This window comes from Trichechus manatus, unplaced genomic scaffold (assembly GCF_000243295.1).
Source record: "Trichechus manatus latirostris isolate Lorelei unplaced genomic scaffold, TriManLat1.0 scaffold00018, whole genome shotgun sequence".
Taxonomy (NCBI): domain Eukaryota; kingdom Metazoa; phylum Chordata; class Mammalia; order Sirenia; family Trichechidae; genus Trichechus; species Trichechus manatus.
The window spans coordinates 11,186,423-11,207,826 of record NW_004443954.1 but is presented as its reverse complement, the minus strand read 5'-3'; the positions used below and the strand labels follow the sequence as shown (position 1 = coordinate 11,207,826).

Genomic DNA, 21,404 nt, shown 5'->3' with positions numbered 1-21,404 from the left:
TGAATGTTTTCTACTTGATGAAATACTAAATTCAATGATGATGAAAACTATTAAAGCATACGTATAATATTTAATAATATAATAATATTTAATAATATTTAAACACTTAAACTTATTTCTTACTGATGGTACTCGCTTTCTTCTAACTTCATTCTCAGCTGACATAAGAAGTAACTCAAGTTCCTTTATTTTCTTTTCCTTATCAGGATCTTCATCAACAAAGGGTTGCTAAAATAAGTTAAATAAGAGAGAAAAACAGGCTACTTAAATAATTACTTTATTATTATTAAATTTCTAACTTTTTTTTCTTCTATGCAATGTGAAACAATTTTCTCTAATAAGATTTACTAATACTAAATTACAAATATTCAATATCACAATCCATCTGTTATTTAAAGAGGTGTTGACAAATATTTTCAACAAAGCTGAAAAGATTTTTAAAAATTTAAATGCATAAGATAAACATATCTCTATCAGTTTAAAAATGTTTGTTTGAAGTAAATTTCAGTTTATTCAATCTTAATACATACATTCTATCCAATTTAGCAAAAAGATGTCCATTCACAATTTGAATGCTTCAAGTTGAAAGAATGAAAGGACCACCATACTGGGGTTTTCAACCACCTTACATTTGTAGAGTTCATATTTTTCAAACTCACACACTTTCTCCTTTAATGCTATAATACTCAAAGAAAATACAACAGATAGTACTGTTTTTGCTCTAGTTTTACAGAAGAGGAAACAGGCACTATTAGACTTTCAAAAATATGTTTAAAAGCATTTCCTTTATTTTTATTTTGTTATATATAAAAAGTTACCTGAATAAAGGCAGAAGATGTCTGAACATGTTCTACACAATTGCCTTCAGGTGACACATACTGATAGCCCGGGATCTAAAAGCAATTAAATAATTAATATCTTACACATACACTATATACATTTCTTAAATCGGAGGCAAACCACAAAAGTTTTTGGCAAAATATCAACATTAAAAAATTTATAAAGTACCTTTACTACCTTTGAAAATTCATATCTACATTAGTTTGTTATCTATTAACTACACTTCTGTTCTTAGACTCTTATTAAAAATATTAAAACCATCTGATCTGAACTGACTTACTCACCAAATGGCAATACAATTGAAAATCAAAATGTAAGTTAGATCTAATCTTTCCTCCAAGTTTGGAGTACAAAATACATTAATTTAATTTGGGATCTCAAATCTCAAGTCCTTAAAATGCCATGTTCTTAAGTCATACTGTTGTTGTGTCCATTCTGACTCACAGTGACGCTGTATGACACAGTAGAACTACCCCATAGGGTTTCCAAGGCTGTAATGTTTGCAGAAGCAGACTGTCACATCTTTCTTCCATGGAGCGGCTGGTGAGTTCAAACCTCCAACCTTTCAGTAAGCAGTCAAGCACTTAACCACTGTGCCGCCATGGTTTCTTACTTCCTATAGAACTTAATTTTTTTCAGTATATGATTTAGTATCATTTATTGCTCAACTTAAGGATCCCTGGTGGTACAGTGGTTGAAGAGCTCAGCTGCTAACCGAAATGTCCGTGGTTCAAACCCACCAGCCGCTCCATAGAAAATATGGCAGTCTGCTTCTGTGAAGATTTACAGCCTTGGAACTCTATGGGGGCAGTTTCTACTCTGTCTTACAGAGTCACTATGAGTCAGAATCAACTCGATGGAACTCGGTTTTTTTTGTTTTTTATTACTCAATTTGGTAATTCCAATGGACTAGAAACTTATCTTTCTCAAAGTTTTCATAAAAATCTATCACAGTATTTCAAGCTGATCCATTTTTTTCTTTCAAGTGTCACTTTATAATAAAACTAGAATTAACTTCTTAATACTATAAATGAATTGAACTATGAATACAAAAGTCTTTCCAAAAAGCATTAAAAGTAGGGTCAATGATTCTTAAAGTACAAGAAATGTCCTTATCTTTCTAAAATGGAACATGCTTTGGTTGAGACTGTTAAAACACTCCCTTGATCCCAAATAATGTTTAAAATTATCTATGAGTAAAATAAATAAACAAATTTAAATGAGAAGCTTTCTAAGATAGAAGCATATTTTAATTTATGCTGCTGAAACCTAGGACTCTGAAGAAAAATGTAAAGAAATAATGTTAAATCTTAACGTATTGAATATCACCAGATAACTATACTGTCTTCACATTTTCCTATTTGTAAAGTAAGACGTCACTACTTTTTAAGGTGGTTCTTTTAAAATTATGCCTGAAGAACTTAATAATGACCATTTAATGGAAAAAAATCAAATGTGAGGCATAGTAAGCACAGATTTTTAACACCTAACCAAATTTCATCTTTTAGTAGATATTATTAAAAGTCCTGGCTTAATTTTACATTTTATGTGACAAGGACCAAAGATTGCTGAAGGTAAAAAATAGCATGACGGGCAGATGGGGAAATGTAAAACAAACCTTACGAAAACTCTTAAACTAATTTCTTGCAGGTTGTACCTTTAGGGATAACACAGATTTCACCTCAGAATGCTCCTTAGAAGGGAGGATGCTGAGACTCTGTCTCACATACTTTGGACATGTTATCAGGAGGGACCAGTCCCTGGAGAAGGACATCATGTTTGGTAAGGGAGAGGGTCAGCGAAAAAGAGGCAGACCCTTAACAAGATGGACTGACACAGTGGCTGCAACAATGGACTCAAACATAGCAACGACTGTGAGGATGGCGCAGGACCGGGCAGTGTTTCGTTCTGTTGTACACTGGTCACTAAGAGTCAGAACAGACTCGACGGCACCTAACAACAACTACTTTAATGAACCAGTCTAAACAAAGACTGACATTAGCCAACTGATCGATTACTGGGGGAAAAGCAAAGCTGAATGCTGTTAAAAGAACCAATTATTTATCACACCGCCAAAACGGTGACTTGAGTAATTCTGTTTTCCCTTTTAAATCATTTTATAAATACCTACCTCTCAGAGATAAGCAATACTACAATTAGACACACATACAAAAAAACAATTTAATGAAAACTACAAAAGAGGGTATTAAAGCACAGATGACTATTAATTTTGAATCGTAAATGAAAATTCAAATTATTATTATTAGGATATGTACATACTAAGTTTCTTAAGTAGATTATGCAAAAATTACATATAACAGGAAACATTTTAATGAGTTTGTTACCAAAATATTTATCAATCAAAACAAATGGAGATAAAACTCCACTTATAATTTAACAGCTAGTTATGGGATATTTTTTCAGTTAGGGAATTTAAATACCTATTTCCCTCTTAATATAAGTTCTGCCTATCCTATTAAGAAGCCAAACTTTCCCATACAGCAACTAAAGAAATTTTTAAAATAATAAAGGTATTAAAAGTATGTGCCTGAACAGGTATGTAAAACTGATTCTGGGTTTGCAAATGATCCATAGCCGCACAAGGTTTGTGTTGAAGCTTAGATGAAGATCGTTCTGATTTTATTCCATCTTGTAAGTAGCCCTCTTGTTCCACTTTTCTTCGCATAGTAGAATTCCAATGATTTTTGATAGAATTATCAGTCCTATGAAGTAAAAGTGGATAATTTAAAAAGAAAGATATTCCACAAATTTTAACACCATGTAAATTTCTACAATTGGTGAAATTAGATGCTTTTTTTGAATTCAAAAGATAAAACATTTAACTCCAAAACTAAAATTAAAAACAAACTAAAACTGTGTCAACAGCAACTCAAAAGATTAGATAGAAAACTTAGGAAGCAGTGAGTTTATGTTAATGGAGGAGGAATAACTCAGAAAAGGGTGAGAATGGTTATACAACTTGAAGAATGTAATTGGTGTCACTGAATTGTACATGTAGAAAACTGTTGAACTGGTGTATGTTTTGCTGTGTATATTCTCAACAGCAAAATAAATAAAATTTTTAAAAAACATATTGAAAGTTTAAGTTTTACTTGAAGTAAATCACACAGTCATTCATTTATTTAAGTAAGTGTCTACACATGCCAAGCACAGTTCCTAGCACTGGAGATACAGCAGTTAAGAAAGTCCCTGCTCTCATGCAGCTTACGTTCTAGCTGGAAGTAGTGCAGCGGGGCAGGGGAGAAGAACAAACAAACAAGCAAATAAAAATATCAGTGCAACAACTAATTTTAATAGGATAAGTAAGTGTCTAGGGTAATCTTGATTAGGTGGATCAGGGAAGTCCTCTCTGAGAAGGTGACAGTGAAACTAAGATCTGAATGACAAGAAAGAACCAGTCATACAAGAACAGGAACAAAGCATTCCAGATAGAGTACAGTGAGGGCAAAGGTCTAAGCCAGGAGTAAGCATGGTCATGAAAAACAAACCACAATTTACAGACTCCCAGTATCTTTTTCACTTCTTAGAACAAAATACCTATGGGAAAAAAAGAGATCATCGGCCTCTCATTTTACCTAAGGTTCCCTTTATAAAACTGACAATCTTTAACCTACAGTTACTTGTAGTGTAAATTCCATCCTTCATAAAATCTATGAGCATTTACTGAAAACCTACTTCGTGTTAAGGCACTAAGCTAGGCTCTATAAAAGGTAAAAAGATGTGTAAGAGACTGAAAACATCAGCAATCCCCAGACCAGGTTTAGTAAATCAGATAAAAAAATTAACACTATGCCTTAGTTTCCTTGTCTATAAAAAAGAACAGCAATTTTTGCTCTACCTATTTCACAAATATATGAAGATTAATTAGAATATATGTAAAAGCACTTTACAAACGATGAAGTACTATACAGATAGAGATTACAGAAATAATTCATATATTGTGATGGAGGTACGGATTTTCCTGATGCTGTTGGTCTATTGGGTAAAATTTGAACCGGTGCAAAGAATAGTACACTTAGCACATAACTGCCTCTGAGGGAAATTCCATTTTTTAGCCACATGGATATATATACGTGTGTGTGTATGTGTGTGTGTGTCTGTGTGTATATATATATATATATACTACTCCCGTGGTTTGAATCATATCATAATTAATTAAGAATTGAATTTTTCCTAAAGCACTTTCATAGTAGTTTACTTCAGTCAGCATATGTGTTAATTCTCTTGTCTTATGCATAGAATTCAATACAAAAGAAATCTCTTAGATTTAAATTCCATTCCAGTTGAGCTTGTCCATACACTTCCTGACTAGGACTCGTACGTAAACATGATTTTGAGAGTGTATTAGATAGATTAAAAGCAGATCTAAAGGTATATCATTTTATTGCCATAAAAAGTTTCATTTAAAAAGTAATTATATACCCCTTAGCACCGAATTTATTACAAAGTCTCACAGATTGCTTGTATTCAATTTTAATTCCAAACAATATATGCCATGAGGTACTTGTAAATATATTTAACAGAAATGTAATAAAGATCACATTTAAATACAGAAAAATGTATCTACATTTAAATAAGCACCTTCCAGGAAGTAGTTTGGCAATTTCTGCCCAACGATTTCCCAACCGCTTATGCGCTTCATAGATTATCCTGTCCTCCTCTTCTGTCCAGGAAGATTTCTTTACCTCAGGATTCAGATGGTTATGCCATCTTTCTCTACACTGCTTGCCTATTCTTCCTTTTAAATGTTTTGCAATTAAAGACCATCTTTTTGGTCCATATTTCTGAACTAATTCAATAACCTAAAAAAAAAAAATACAATAAATTTTTTAAAATTTATAAGCTGATACGCCTATAAAAAAAAAAAAAAAAGTTTAAAAAAAAGCAGTACCTTGACAGAATTTAAAAACATAACTCAAGAATACCATTTTAAATAAATGCATTAAATCAAAATCACAACTACAACTTACAAAAAAAACTTACTAACGAATACTCCTTCAGCATTTGCCAAGTTCAAAAATTGATTTCAAACTTATCTAAAATATAAAAAGGACTTAAAATGACTTGTAAGTTGAACTGCTTTCATAGAAAATTAATTTGAAATAACAGTAAAAGCACTGAGACTTGCACATCTACAGAGAGCTACTGGTTTTTCATTTCTCCCTTTCTCAAACTGGAAAGATACAGATCACACATTTTAAAACTTACTATAGGCCATCAAGCAAATCAGACAAGCACTGAACATTATTTTGGTGGCTTTGAGCTACAGTAAAAAAAAAAAAAAAACCCAAAACCAAACCCATTATTACTGAGTCAATTTCAACTCAAATAGTGTCCCCATGTATGACAGAAAAGACTGTTCCATAGGGTTTTCTTGGCTGTAATCTTTATGGAGCAGATCGCCAGGGCCTTTCTTCTGCAGTGCCACTGGATGGGCCTGAACCATCAACCTTTAGGTTAGCAGTCGAGCACAAAGCATTTGTGCTACCCAAGACCTTGAGTGGCAGTAAGGACACTCTAATTCTCCAACTATATTAACAACTTTTATGCCATAAAGGGCATGAACTAAAGGGTAATTCCTAGTACAGAGCAAAAATTCTCCCATTCTTTTCAGATTTTTATAGTACAAATAATTGCCTTGTTTTTTAAGTCAGCAAACCCTTTGGAAAGATGATGCTTTGATATGCATCTTATTTGGGGGCCCATTTTAGTCAAGAGGAAAAATAAAGAGTGGCTTCTCTACATATCAAGTTCTTACATGTAAAAATATAAGTTATCAGATGTAAAAATAAATCTAAAATCCCTTTTTAAAAAGTCAATTCAATTTTTGACAGGAAAATATACCTTAAATGTTGCCAATCTAAGCTCTAAGCAAAGGTGACTAAGCTGATAGCAGGTATTTTTCCTTCTGCAAACCAAACTCTCAGAAAGAAAGAGCTATACATATTATACTTGCTTTAATTAAAAAAAAAACTACATTTCAAGACACCCACTATTTAATTCTTATGCAAGTAGTCGCCAGAAAACAAAATCAAAGTGATTTAAACGTATAATTTAAGTGTCAAAACAATATGTTAAGAAAAAAAGCTAGTCCATCAACTTGGTGAAAATAAAAATATGAACATGTTACCCTCTGATCTTCTTCTTTAGTCCAGGGACCCTTTATCAATTCTGGATTTAAAACTTTCTGCCATCGATGCTGGCATTGAAAATCAGAACGATTCTGAAAGAATTTAGATAATTTAGTTATTGAATAACTGTCTTTCAGATAGCAAGAAAGCCCAAACTTAATGTCTCATAACCTTAAGAACCAAGCAAGAATAGCACAATCACAGCCTCCACCAGACTGAGTCCAGCACAACTAGATGGTGCCCGGCTACCACCACTGACTGCTCCGACAGGGATCACAATAGAGGGTCCCAGACAGAGCTGGAGAAAAATGGAGAACAAAATTCTAACTCACAAAAAAAAAAGACCAGACTTACTGGTCTGACAGAGACTGGAAAAACCCCAAGCGTATGGCCCTCGGACACCGTTTTAACTCAGTACTGAAGTCACTCCTGATTGAGATTCACCCTTCAGCCAAAGATTAGTCAGGCCCATAAAACAAAACAAGACTAAATGTGCACACCAGCTCAGGGGCAAGGATGAGAAGGCAGGAGAGGACAGGAAAGCTGGTAATGGGGAACCCAAGGTCGAGAAGGGAAGAGTGTTGACATGTCGTGGGGGTGACAATCAATGTCACAAAACAATCTGTGTATTAATTGTTTAATGAGACACTAGTTCACTCTGTAAACCTACATCTAAAGTACAATAAAAAAATTAAAAATTTTAATGTCACTGAACAATTTGTATGGAAATTGTCAAATGGAAACCTAACTTGTGGTGTAAACTTTCGCAAAAAAAAAAACAAAACAAAACACACAATAAAGTAGTATTAAAAAAAAAAAGAATAGTGCAATCATTCAACAGCATCCTTTAAATATGTAATACTGATTTTACATGCCTGGGCGCCAGTTCTTTTTTTTTTTTTACAGTCATCAGCAGTGCTTAGACAACAAATAAAAACAAAACATATTTGAAATTAAAGTGTCTATCTCTAGTCTACGTCTTATGATACAGCAAGAAGCAAAGCCATGACACAAACACCGCCATAAATAAATGGAGCCAGGATTGAGAAATAAGCATGAATAGACAGAAAATTATAAAAAGCAGACATACGAACTCAAATAGCACAGCAGTCTGGATTCATAACAGCAGAGCATTACATAACTCTATACAATTAAAAAAGCCCCCCAAAGGCATTATCAGACTACTAAAAAAAAAACAAAAACAAAAAAACCAAACCTGTTGCCATTGAGTCTATTCCAATTCATAGCGACCCTATAGGACAGAGTAGAACTGCCCCACAGGGTTTCCAAGGAGTGCCTGATGAATTCGAACTGCCGATCTTTTGCTTAGCAGCCGTACCCAAGGTATTAAAAGGACATTTAAAAAATGATGTCCCACCAAATTATCAAGAAAATGTTAAATATATCTATACAGAAATGTGCAGTATGTTTCAATTAATTTATTTAAGTGTCAAAGTTTAAAAGGAAAATGAGTTTACCAGGATAAGAAAAACCTGAGGGAAACATTTCAAACCCCCAAAAATTAATAATTGAAGCCTCAATTTAGTTATTTTGTTATCTGCTAACTCCTACTTAGTATAAGGTCATGTCATTAATGATTCACAATTTACACAGATATTAGTGCCTGCACAGGACTACAGATAATCTAGACAGATATAAAGAGATAGATGCAATTACTTTGTCAACCAATGGCTCCGTTTTTGTGCCCAATGAAATTCAAATTACTTTTATTTGCACGGAGCTTCTTCCTTTATGGCTTCTGTACATCAATGCCGATCCATTCTAAGACTATCACTGTCTTCCAAAAATGTTCTCGGAGCATTTCTCTGTTTACCTCATTTGCTTTATACCACTGAAGTTACACTGACAAAGTTAATGTAAATAATTTTTCTAATAATTATTTAGCTTCTATTTATTGAACATCTGCTAATTGTCAGGAACTGTACCAAGTATCCCATGTTATTTCCAATTCTCACAATACTACAAACAAGTTCTATTATCTATATACCATTACCTACATACCATAAACAAAGAAGTTGAAGGTCAAAGAGGTCAAGTAATTTTCCCAAGACCAAAGAGCTAGTAGTACTGACATCTGAACAAAATTCAGATTGACTCCCAAACCTATGCTCTCTCCATTATTTGGTCCTGCTTTTCAGGGTATGTTGAGAAGCATTTATGAAAATATGGAAAGAACACAGATGGTGACCTGGTTTTTGAAACCCAAAGAAGTCAACATCAAAATCCAAATATGAATATTTTGTCTAACTACCAATAGTGCAGTAAGAACAAACAAGAGTATGTGAGATAATACTTTGTAAATTATAAAATTACATTAAAATGAATAGTATGTGAATAATGGTATAGTGAACAGTAATTATAATTTTTTTAAAAATCAATAACACTTTAAAATGTACGCTTTACATGATACACTTTTTTAAACAGAGCTTTTTCTGATCTGGCAGTTATTGGTTAGCTTTTAAAATATTTCAATTATTTCCAACTTCTTTCAAAATATTTCAATATATATCAGCAAATATTTATAAAGCCCTACTCAAACATAACACGTCATTTTTGCTTTAGATTAGTAATCTTGTTAGGCCTCTGGATAAACATATTACTAGAAAATTAAGACTTTCTAAGCCATTAGCAACTACAGGCAGATGAGAACAATAGATATGCTTTTAGGAAGGAAATCTAAATCTAAAATATGTAAACACATTTTTAAAAAACAGCAAATTTAACCCAATGGCCTAAATCCGCCATGTTAGAAATATAAGATAATGTTTCACTTACTTGAAGATGACTAGCAATTAGAGTCCAGTCATCAGTTCCATGCTGTTCAACCAACTTCTTTAACTTATCATCCTATTATGACAGGTATGAAAATTAGAAAGCTTTCCCCACACCCCATTCCTCTTCCCCCAAATATATACACCTCCCCAATTCTATCATGTCACATATGATGGCCATTTTTAGAAGGATGGAAACAACTATGACACAAGTTCCCTCCGTTAACTATCCTGTCTTTGTCAGGGCCAACATCAACCTGCCATTCATGTCTCTGGTTGAAGAAAAAGAAAGTGCAAGTTGGTGATGGATAACTTTCCTGATGTTTCGTTTTTAAATGTACAGTACTATTAACCAATAAAAATATGCAGGAAATTAGTAAACTCTATGGAATAATTACCTCATCTCTTGTCCATTTTACTCTGTTCCAGAGTTTTTTCAATCCTTTTTGCTGTGGTACTTCATAATCATGATCAGCATACTGAAGGTCATCATCCTCATCCTCACTATTAAAAAAAAAACACACACACACACAATTCATGAAATCAAGAATTTTATTTTTTATTTTTTAGTTCAATTATTGAACCTATCTGCATGTATAGGTATGAATGAAGAAACTATTCAGACTAAATGGCAATAATCCAATTTGATTATTCAAAGCATAAAAAATTAGGAGTCACACAATGGGAAGGAGCCATAATTCTCACTGACCTTAGAAAGAGGAGGCTGGATATGTCACCAAGGGACAAATCATAACCTTGTCACATATCCTAAGGGATATGACCTTTATTCTAAAGCTACAAAGAGTTTAAGTATTTTAAGTAAAGGAATGAAAGATGAAATTTGATTTGTGTTTTAGAAAAATCACTGGCAGGAGTATGGAGAATTGGAGGAAGGAGAACCAATCAGGAATCTTTAACAATAATCCAAGTAAGAAATTATTAGGACCTGACAAATGGTAAAGGTAAAATACAAATCACAATCAACTGAAGATACACTAGAAGAAATGATCCATTAGCAAGTCAAAATATCTAGAACTAATAAAGTACAAGATCAAAATATAGTAAATAACAAAATACTAATATGAGACACAAAAGACTTGAACAAATGGAAAAACATTCAATCTTGGATAAGAAAACAATATTATAGAGATGTCTATTCTCCCTAAATTAATTCATAAATTTAAATTAAGTAAAAATATCCATAGACTTTGGGAGAGAATTAGACAAGCTGATTTTACAGTTCATATGAAAAAATAAACAAGCAATAATAGCCAGAAAAGTTCTAAAAACAATGGGGGTATTAGCACTACCCAATAGTCAAATGTATGGTAGAGCAATAAGAAATAAAACAGAATGGTACTGGTGCACGAACTGACACACAAATCAATGGAACAGAACATTCAGAAAAAAAGTCAAAACCCATATGAGAATTTGACAAGTAATAACAGCAGAATTTCAAATCAGTGGGATAAAGATAATTTTTCAATAAATAGTGTTAAGACACTAAGTATTCACTTACAAAAACAGTTAGATACGTAGTTTACAACAAAATAAATTCAACTGGTGCATATATATATTTTTAAAAAGAAATCGTAACGGTACTATAAGAATACTGGGGAGAATTTTATGTTTTATATCCTTGGGTAAGAGAGATCTAAATGTGACACAAATCCAGAAACCATAACAGAATAGACCAACTAAGGCAATGCTAGTAGGAATGGAAGGAAGTATACGGATCACACTTAAAAAGGAAGAAATAAATGGATGTTGCAACAGATGGAGGAATCAAGGATGACTCCAAAGTTTCTGGCTTTGAGAGCATTAAGTACAGCTATTCTATTCACTGAGATAAGGAAGAGAAGACAGAATTTTAGGAGAAAGAAAGGAATGGGGAGAGTAAGTACAGTTTTGAACTAGCTGACTTCAAGGTACTTCAAAAAATATATATTTCTTTATATATTCCAATAGAAAAATAATACACAACCCACAAGTGTAATTTTAAATTTTCTGGTAGCCACATTAAAAAAAATAAAAGCAGGTGAAATTAATTTTAATAATATACATTATTTAACACAATATATCTAAAGTATCATTTCAACATGTAGTCAATATAAAGAATTATAAATGAGACAATTTATATTCATTTTCCTTACTAAAGTCTTCAAAATTTGGTGTGTATTTTACTGTTACAGCACATTACAAATTAGGTTAGCCACATTTCAAGTGCTCAATAGCCACATATGGCTACTGGCTATCGTATTGAGAAAGCAGATCTAGAAGGCATTTGGACACATGGGTCTTCTGCTCGGGTAAGAAATCTAGGATGGAGACATAGTTTTGGCAATCACCAGCATACAGAGAAGAGTTGAGGCCATGAGAGCAGATAAGATGACCCAAGGAAAATGAATAAAGTGAGAGAAAGGGGTCAAAGTCAGAACGTGAGTATGGAAGGGGGTAAAGGAAGATCATTTTAGAGCATGAAGCCCTAAAAAAGAGGGCAGGCTTTTATGATAAGCTGAATTAGAGGGTTCTGAGTAGCCAGGAAACTGAATGAAGTCATGGACATCTGAAAATAACAAGAGCTAACATTTATTTGGGGGATTGGTAGTTCAGTAGCAGAATTCTTGCCTTCCATGCGGGAGTCCAAGGTTCACTTACTGGCCAATGCACCTCAAGCGCAGCCACCAACCATCTGTCAGTGGAGGCTTGCTTGTGTGTTGCTATGATACTGAACAGGTTTCAGTGAAGCTTCCAGACTAAGATAGACTAGGAAGAAAGGCCTGGCAATCTACTTCCAAAAATCACCAATGAAAACCCCACGGATCACGATAATCCAAAACTGATCATGGGTATGGCGCAGGACAGGGCAGTGTTTCATTCAACTGTGCGAGGGGTTACCATGAGTCAGGGGCTGACCTGCTGGCACCTAACATTTATTTAAACTTTGTAAGTACCAGATAAGGAGCCCTAGTGGTGCACTGGTTAAAGCGCTCCGTTGCCAAACAAAAGGTTAGCGGTCTGAACTCACCAGCTGCTCTGTGGGAGAAAGATGTGTCAGTCTGCTTCCATAAAGGTTATAGCCTTGGAAACCCTAAGGGACAGTTCTACCCTGTCTTATAGGGTCGCTATGAGTTGGAATTGACTCAACGGCAATGGGTATGAGCAGGTACCAGATGTTGTACTACTCTGTGAGATTACTCTCTTAAAACATTACAACACTAAGAAGGGAATATTATTACTATTCCCACCTGACAGAATAGGAAACTTTAACTTAGCAAAGCAATTTCCAGCCCACGGTCATTAAATATGGCATGACTGAACTCCCGAGTCCACTACTTAACCACTATACTACAATATACTGGGAAAATGAGGAAGAGGATACCAAGAAGTTGGAAGATACCAAAGACAAGCTTAATGTGAATTTTGAAATCAGAACAAGGTTTTCGTTCTAACTTAACTACTTTGAAACCTCTGACATGTTAACTTCGTGGGGCTTTTGTTCAGTCATTTGTAAAATGATGCCCATACAGCACTCGGCACAAAGTGGCCCAATATTAGTATTATGTATGTAAGCTGACTGCCTAATAGTATTCAAAATTATTTTCGCTTGTTAAGTTCAACTCTTCCAAAAATCCATTCTGATTTCAAAAAGCAAAAGTTCAAAGATGTGTTTAACCTTAAACCAAAGACCTGTTGCCATCAAGTCAATTCTGACTCATGGCGATCCCATGTGTGTCAGAATAGAACTGTTCTCCATAGGGTTTTCAGTGGTTGATTTTTCAGAAGTAGATGGCCAAGTCTTCCCACCACCCCAGAACCCAAGGAGCCTCTGGTTAACAGCCAAATGAGTTAACCATTTGCATCACCTAGGGACTCCTGTTTCACTTTACTGTAATATATTTAAGCACACGTGGGTAGCTCCTAGTTATCTATATATATATAGTGTACAGTATAATTTTACGAAGTTGAAAAATGAAGGCCTAGATTTAATATATATATAGTATACAGATCCTTTGCAGTAACCTCAAACTTCCCTTGAATTATTAATTCCACAGAACTAAAATTCTTAATATCTGACCAAGCAAGGCACTAAGATTCCCTATTACCCTACCTATGATGTTTATCTAATTGCTTCTTCAATTCAGTTCACTTCAATATTCCATGCTCTCTCTCCCAGAAGCCAGTCTATTTTTTTCACTTCAATATTTCAGGCTCTCTCTCCCAGGAGCCAGTCTATTTGTAATAATAATCTACCAATCCTACTTCCATATATGCTTGGTTTTTTCAACTACGGTGAAAATAAAAACAAAGGTCTAATTAGCAGCCATCTTCAGCTATCAGAAATATCACATGATTAGCCAAGATTAAGTTGTTAAACTGGAGATGCTTCAGAGTCCAATGACTTCATAAATTTCTAAGAAAGTTAACTAAACAAGAGAAAGTACCATAGTGTACTTTCTGTCCAATTCAGCTAGTCACAGCACCTACACTTCCTTTTTAATGCTTATCACACTTGCCAACCTTCCCGAGCAAACCATAAGCTCAGGAGTACAGAGACCACGTCTACTATGGTCACCTCTCGGGACCAAACACAGTACACAAATATCTGAATTAATGAATAACCTTCCTTACTTTCACCTCCCCCAGTGCTCTATACTCCAAAATTACCTAATTCTCTTCCAACCCAATCAAAACTTCCATCTTCCAATACAGGTGATTTCAAGCAGATACGAGAAACAAATTTTTTTTTTAACAAATGAAAATCTCTCTAGAAGAAGGTCAAAGGCATTCCCATTTGTTAAAAAAGACTTTCAAAATCCAGATACACCTCCAGGTGGTGGAATTCTAAGAAGCATAACCTGCTGAAACAAAACAAAACAAAATTCAGTATAGAAGTGGTTCTTTGGGGGATCGACTTTAACGTCTAACTTTTCCTAGATGCTCCCCACAAAATTACCCCTTCCTACCATCCCAAATTATGGTGCTGGCAAAGAATATTGAATATAGTGTGGACTGCCAGAAGAATGAACAAATCTGTCTTGGAAGAAATACATCCAGAACGCTCCTTAGAAGCAAGGATGGCGAGACTTCGTCTCACGCACTTTGGACATGTTATCAGGAGGGTCCAGTCCCTGGGGAAGAACACTATGTTTGGTAAAGTAGAGGGTCAGTGAAAAAGAGGAAAATCCCCAGCAAGATGGACTGACCCAGTGGCTGCAACAAAGGGCTCAAACATAGCAACGATTGAGAGGATGGCCCATAGGACTGGACAGTGTTTCATTATGTTGTACGTAGAGTTGCTATGAGTCGGAACTGACTCCACAGCACCTAACAACCACCACCATCCTAAAGAGGCCTCAGTCATGCTTTTCACAGATCTACCTCTTTTCTTCCATCCCCTCATACCCTAACAGCTTCTACAACAGTATATTGGAGACTGCTTAAAAAATAGTTCTAAGTCAAAAAAATTTTAACTTGGGGATTTGCCCATGTAAATCACAAAAGTATCTACACCTAATGTGTGTGAAATCTACCTTAAATGTCTTACCAAATCTTTACCTGTCTTACCTGAATACTATAAAAAGTTGAATCCAAAAATGTTAGTCAAAGAGACTAGTTTCCAAGGAGTAATTTTCCTAAAAGTTTATTCATTTTAACTTCATAATTTTGCCTTTTTTAAACTACATACTCTTTGTGAGGCATTTCTATTTCTACGTGAGGTTTCATTCTCTATTTTGCATGATCACTAGCTTCAGACACAGAGTTACACAGCCTTTCAATATTCAGGAAGCTGGGTTTTTTGAGTTGTTGAGTGTGAGGGAGCATTAAAGTAGAATTCTTCGAATCATCTCTCTATTACTGGGACTTTCCTAGAGTCTATCTACTGCCTAGTTTTGGCATAAAATTTTTTCTATATATTTAAGAGATTGCTGAAAGGATAACAGAACTTTTCAATAAATGTGACAGAAAAAGATCCTAGAAACCTACCAATACCACTAGCTACAATAGGAAGACTCCCGAGGATGCTTATGATTTGCCAAGAACAAAACAGATGGGATAAAACCCCACAAGTAACCTCACCAAAATTCTACTTTTACCATTTAAAAAAGACTCACTGCTCAATAATGGTTAAAAAAAAAAACCCAAACCCGTTGCTGTCAAGTTAAATCCGACTCAGCGACCCTATAGGACAGAGTAGAACTGCCCCATAGGGTTTCCAAGGAGTGTGACCTTTTGGTTAGTAGCGAGCTCTTAACCACTGTGCCACCATGGCTCTCAATAATGGTTAAACACGATCAAAACAGATCTGCTCTATTTTTCTTTTTATATCATCTTTTTTACATGTCTTAGCATTTTTGTGTTGTAGCAATCAACTTTGGTAATATGTAGTAATTAAACAGAATCAGCTTCCTGTTGTGTAGTTAAATAAATAAGCCATTTCTAGCCTAGAGTGACTAATCTTAAAAGCAGCAAAAAAGGTGAAATCATTTCTCCAGTCTCAAAGCAAAAATAGAAGAGGAATTTGGTCACTGAATCTCCAGTCCAAGACGTGGTTTCCAGAATCATTCTGTCAGTTTTCTAAGTCAAAGAAAATATTTATTTTACAACTATCTAATACAAAACCAAATTCAAATAGAAAGTTTTCTAGATTTTGAATGAACAAAGTGATTAGGGTGATTATGAAACAGCAAAATGAAGCAAAGGAAAAAAATACTATAACTCAATAGGCCAGGAAAATGGTTAAGAGTAACTTTACACTGGGTGTAAGTTATCAGGATGTGGTAGTCATGACTCGGCCTGTGAAAGAACATACAAATTACTCGCTCAGTACTACTAAGCTAAAACATTTGGCAGAAGTTTAACTTTAAAGAATACCAATTATATCACCTGAAAAGAGTAAAATGAAGTAGCCAAAGGAAGAATCTGAGACTTTTTAAATTTTTATTTTTATGTGAAAAGGAACTACTGGTTTGAAATTAAAGAACTATCAGTAGTTCTATAAAATTGGCTCAAATAAAATGACAACTCGATCATATTTTTAACTACAAATGGCCTCAAGTCTGAAACCTTTATCATCATCAAAAAATACATCTTTATTATAATTTATATTGAGGACAGGGTAACTGTACATTTAATTTTTTAAGTCCATTCAAGGTATGAGAATTGACCAGGTTGATTTAATAAAGTGAAATCAGGCCACCCAGTGGTTAATATGATGTACTGCATCCATGAATATTTTATTCTCGTATCTCGGTTGTGCAAACCAGTATCATTATAGTAAGACAAATTTTTCATACAATCTTTGACCATTATAAACAGCAATACTTAAATAAATATTGAGAGAGTTCTACCCAGATATCTATAAACAAAAATAATGGGAGACCATTTCTCTTGATTCCATTGATGTGCGTACACTTTTAAATGGAAAAGATAGGTCTTCAAAATAGGGCATATTTTAAAGCTAGAAGTTACCTCACAGATCAACTAGTCCAATTAAGACATGAAAAACTGGGGAACAGGGTTTAACTGCTTTCCCAAAACAATACAGTCACATAATAACAAAGCTGACTAAAGAATCAGCCTCCTATTTAGGTATTCTTTCACCTACAACACCCATTTTGCCGGAAACATAATAAAATTGCTTCCTACACATACACACCCCACTGACAAACATCTTCCAATTCAAGACCCAGCATTATCTTTGTAGCTTCTAAATGACATTTGAAAAAGTTTATTTTTAAGAGTAGAAATGGCTTTTAAAAACAAATTATTTGTGCATAAATATGCTTAACAATCAAATACATGTTAATAACAGATCAATATCAACTTTAGTACTGTCTGTAAATTATGTAATGAAAACCCCCAGTGGGATCAAAAATTAAAGTCACAATAATAAAATGAGCCTTTTCCTTTATGTAAATCTAAATTAGTGATACCACAGCTATCTTGAACACCGATCAAAAGAGCCAACATCCCTCAGTTATTTCACACTTGAGTTAACACTTAGTTTTTTTACTCTTTTTTTTTTTTTCAGCTGACAGAGAAAAAGTATATTACAGGATTTATGCCTACAGTTTTATGCAAAACTTTTAAACAGCAAAGTATATTTTTTACTCAGATACTTAAATGGTTGTATATTGGCGATCTCAAAGTACAGTATGCAGTGGTTGAATTATTTCCTTTTTCTTTTGACTATAAATAGGTTCATGTATATTTTTAAGATACTTATTAGCTAAAAGGCAAAAGACTACTCAATGAATAGAATGTTTCTCTTTTAAAACATTTCACATTTTATTACCCTCTACGGTAAATAATCATACTTACATATACAAGAAATATAATTTAGAGCAGTAAACATATTCAAATATGAAGACCCTAAGAAATCTGAGAAATTATTCTGAGATAATTTCTCACCACATCCTTTACCTGTATACTCTCGTTAACAGACTGCAACTTCACTCCACATTATTGCACACTTGTGACTCTTCAAATCATTGTTTTAACTTATATAGTTGACAAAGAATTAAAATCAACAGTGCAATTTACGTTTAGATCTCAAAGCTCACAGAATTGTCAATAACAGAAAATAACATATGCGATTATAAAATGGACAGAAAACCAATTAGGGAGGGGAGGGTTCTGACATCCAAACATCCATGTCTAGCCATAACTTTAAACACTGGTAACTGCATTAGACAGGAAACTGTTCCACATAAAATTAACATCGATACTAATAAGTAGATAATGCCACACACTGAAGGTAAACTTTTGTTGAGTTGACATAAATATTCACTTGTCACTTTGCTTAATGTAGTTAATTTATGAAATTGTATTTAAAAATTCAAATGAAAAGGCCTAAACCAGTACTTCAGTATACTTCACTAATCGTAATTGCGGGAGCTTTTAAAATCTATCTTTTCTGAAGATCAAGAGGTTGAGTCCTTGAAGATCTAGACCAGTGGTTCTAAACCAGAGGTGATTTTGTCCCTCAAGGGTCATTTGGCAATGTCTAGAGACTTTTTTTTGTTACTGGCATTTACTGAGTAGAGGCCAGGGGTGCTGTTAAGCAACCTACAAGGCAAAGAACAGCCCCCCACTACAAAGAATTATTCCATCCAAAATGTCAACAGCACTGAGGATGAAAATCCTACTGTGGATAAGTGGGTTTTTATATGTATGTGTGTGTATACATTTATCTACCTCAAGGGTTTGTCCTGTACTGTAGTTGCTACAAAATAATAAGCAAACAAGGACTTAATTATATTTTATGTTGATTTCTGCAAAATATTTTGTGCATACTAAAACCCAAACCAAACCCGTTGCCATCGAGTCAATTCTAACTCATAACGACCCTATAGGACAGAGTATAACAGAGTAGGGTTTCCAAGGAGCGGCTGGTGAATTTGAACTGCCAACCTTTTGGTTAGCAAATGAGCTCTTAACCACTGCGCCACCAGGTCTCCTTGTGCATACTTGGTGCTTAAAAAATGAATAAAACATAGTATGTGTAGTTACTTCCAACTGTGAGTTTTTAACAGAATCTTCAGTAAATGAATCCAAGTGATAAATTTCAGCTGAAGAAATACATCCCTAGTTAAGACTCTGAAGCTGTGGATCCAGATAAATAAAAATATTGGGAAATTATGCCAAATATCTTTTCAGGTTTACATAATAACACTGAAAATTAAAAAAAAAAACCCTAGGTTTTTTTGTTTCAATCATTTAAGTGACTACTCCACACAATTTAGAAGTAGCTACTATAGTGATACATAAATAAAAATTACATGCATAAATTCATCCTAGCATTTCCCAACAACAAAAAAAAAATGTGCCCTATCTCTGTGCAACGCATAGGTACAGTCAGAGCCAAACATGGACACTCAAAATATTAAGTGAATGAAACAAATTGTTTTATTTTAAACACAAGCTATTGATAGTAACACTGTGACATCCTCCCAGTAAAAAATATTTTAAAATATACATAAGCTGAGAGAATGGGTACGGTATTACAGAAAATATCAGAAAGGTCCTTTCTCTTCAGCTATTCCTCAGAGAATTTTCCATACCTTTCAAGATAGCCAAGTTGAGAGTGGGGTCCCCGCCCAGGTTTATCAAGGAGTTCCTAGTTAACGGGTACAGTGATTCAGAAAAGAGAGTCCCTCTGAGCCCCGTGTTCAAGTCATCCAGGCAGGACACTACCATTTGTATCTGCGTAGCTGTTCCCTGAAAGCGCGCAGACTTACCTGGCAAGAAACCCTTTCCCACCAAGAAATGGCTCTGAGTAGTTAAGAGTCTGGACGTGCGCTGTGGGGACAATCAGCTCAAAGGAGCAACCTGGACATCTGTTACTCACTTTCTGAGTCTTAATCACAGTGGTTCCCAACTCTCCACACGCCGCGTCGGCCATCGGACAGAGGGGCCGAAGCGGCCGTGGGGCAACGGGAAGAAATACTCTGCCCTTGCTGGGGAGGGCCTGGTGAGGGACGGAGGGACGGGAAAGAGAATCTAAGACAGATGGGGCCGACAGGCCTGGGCCAAGGGGATGTCACCCACCTGCGCGACCTCTTCGCCATCCTTCAAGTACCGCATAGGCGCGGGCTGGGCGGAGACGCAGTTCAGCCTCCTCCAGCCTCAGGCGAATGCTCCTTCTCCCCGACCCTCCCGCTAACTTCCCTCGCACCCGCCCCGAAGCAACCGAGAGCGGAACGCACGTCCCCGCAAGGCAGGACAGAGGAGCGGACGCGACCCGCCCCCGACTCGCAGCCCAGCTCCTAGCCCCGGCCCGGTCGGGTCAAGGATGCCCCCGACATGTCAGGAGGCGCGCTCTCGTCCTCCGCCGGCCCCTCCCGCCGCCTGTCAGCCTCCTCACTAGGGTCCCAGCGGGGCTTCGCAGCGGGCGCCGACCCCCACCCCTCCCCGCAGCGAGTAGCACTGCAGGGCTCGCAGCCTCCTGCAGGGTTTTGTCCGCACCGCCGAATCTCGCGCCCAGCCTCCCTCAAGAGCCGCCGTTTGAATCTGCGCACGCGGCCCCGAACCTCATTGGCTGTGGCGGCCGCACGCGTGGGGAGGGGGCAAGGGTGGGGCGGGGAGAGCGCGCGCGACTGTGGGCGGAGCAGGGGAGCTGGAAACTTGGACTGGAACTCCGAGGAGTCGGGGCAGGGAGTCGGGAGCCGGGGGTGGGGCCGCAGGCGGGGCGCGCGGGCCTCTCTGTGACAGGACCCGGAGCGCGCCCAGCGCCTCACCGCGAGGGGGCGGGTCGTGGAGGGCCTCGCGCGGCCTACTGGGAAAGTGAGTTCTTGCGCTCGCCGAGAGGCCAGTCGGAAGCGGCGGCGGGTCAGCTCCAGCCGCCCCAAAATTCCCGGGCCGGGGCACCTCTCTGCAGCTTTCTGTCCGTCGCAGTTCTTCCCTCCTTGGTGTATCCCACCTCAATAGGACGTGAGGTCTTCGGACTTGAGACGAATCTGACCATAAATTTGCGGTCTGTTATTTTTTAAGCAAACATTTAAGCTGTCTTTCCTCTGACATCATAGCTACCAGAGTGGCGAAGACTGTGTCAGGAAACCGAATTTCAACTATTTTCTTCCAAGATGGCAGGAGTGGGACAGGTGAAAAGGTTTTC

General features: G+C 36.2%; 1 protein-coding gene across 5 annotated transcripts in view; it reads right to left on the bottom strand.

The window, feature by feature from the left end:
* Positions 1-20,449, bottom strand: part of MYBL1 (MYB proto-oncogene like 1) — a 53,068-nt gene extending 32,619 nt beyond the window's left edge. For all 5 annotated transcript variants that reach the window (XM_004372548.3, XM_004372549.3, XM_023727769.1 and 2 more), the window contains exons 1-8: positions 20,339-20,449; positions 10,183-10,288; positions 9,789-9,860; positions 6,992-7,084; positions 5,443-5,663; positions 3,389-3,563; positions 819-893; positions 124-228 (exon numbers count right to left, since the gene is read on the bottom strand). In XM_004372548.3, the coding sequence (XP_004372605.1) occupies positions 124-228; positions 819-893; positions 3,389-3,563; positions 5,443-5,663; positions 6,992-7,084; positions 9,789-9,860; positions 10,183-10,288; positions 20,339-20,358 (867 nt within the window). In that variant the 5' untranslated portion in view covers positions 20,359-20,449. The remainder of the gene's footprint in view (positions 1-123; positions 229-818; positions 894-3,388; positions 3,564-5,442; positions 5,664-6,991; positions 7,085-9,788; positions 9,861-10,182; positions 10,289-20,338) is intronic.
* Between the last annotated feature and the right edge of the window lie 955 nt (positions 20,450-21,404).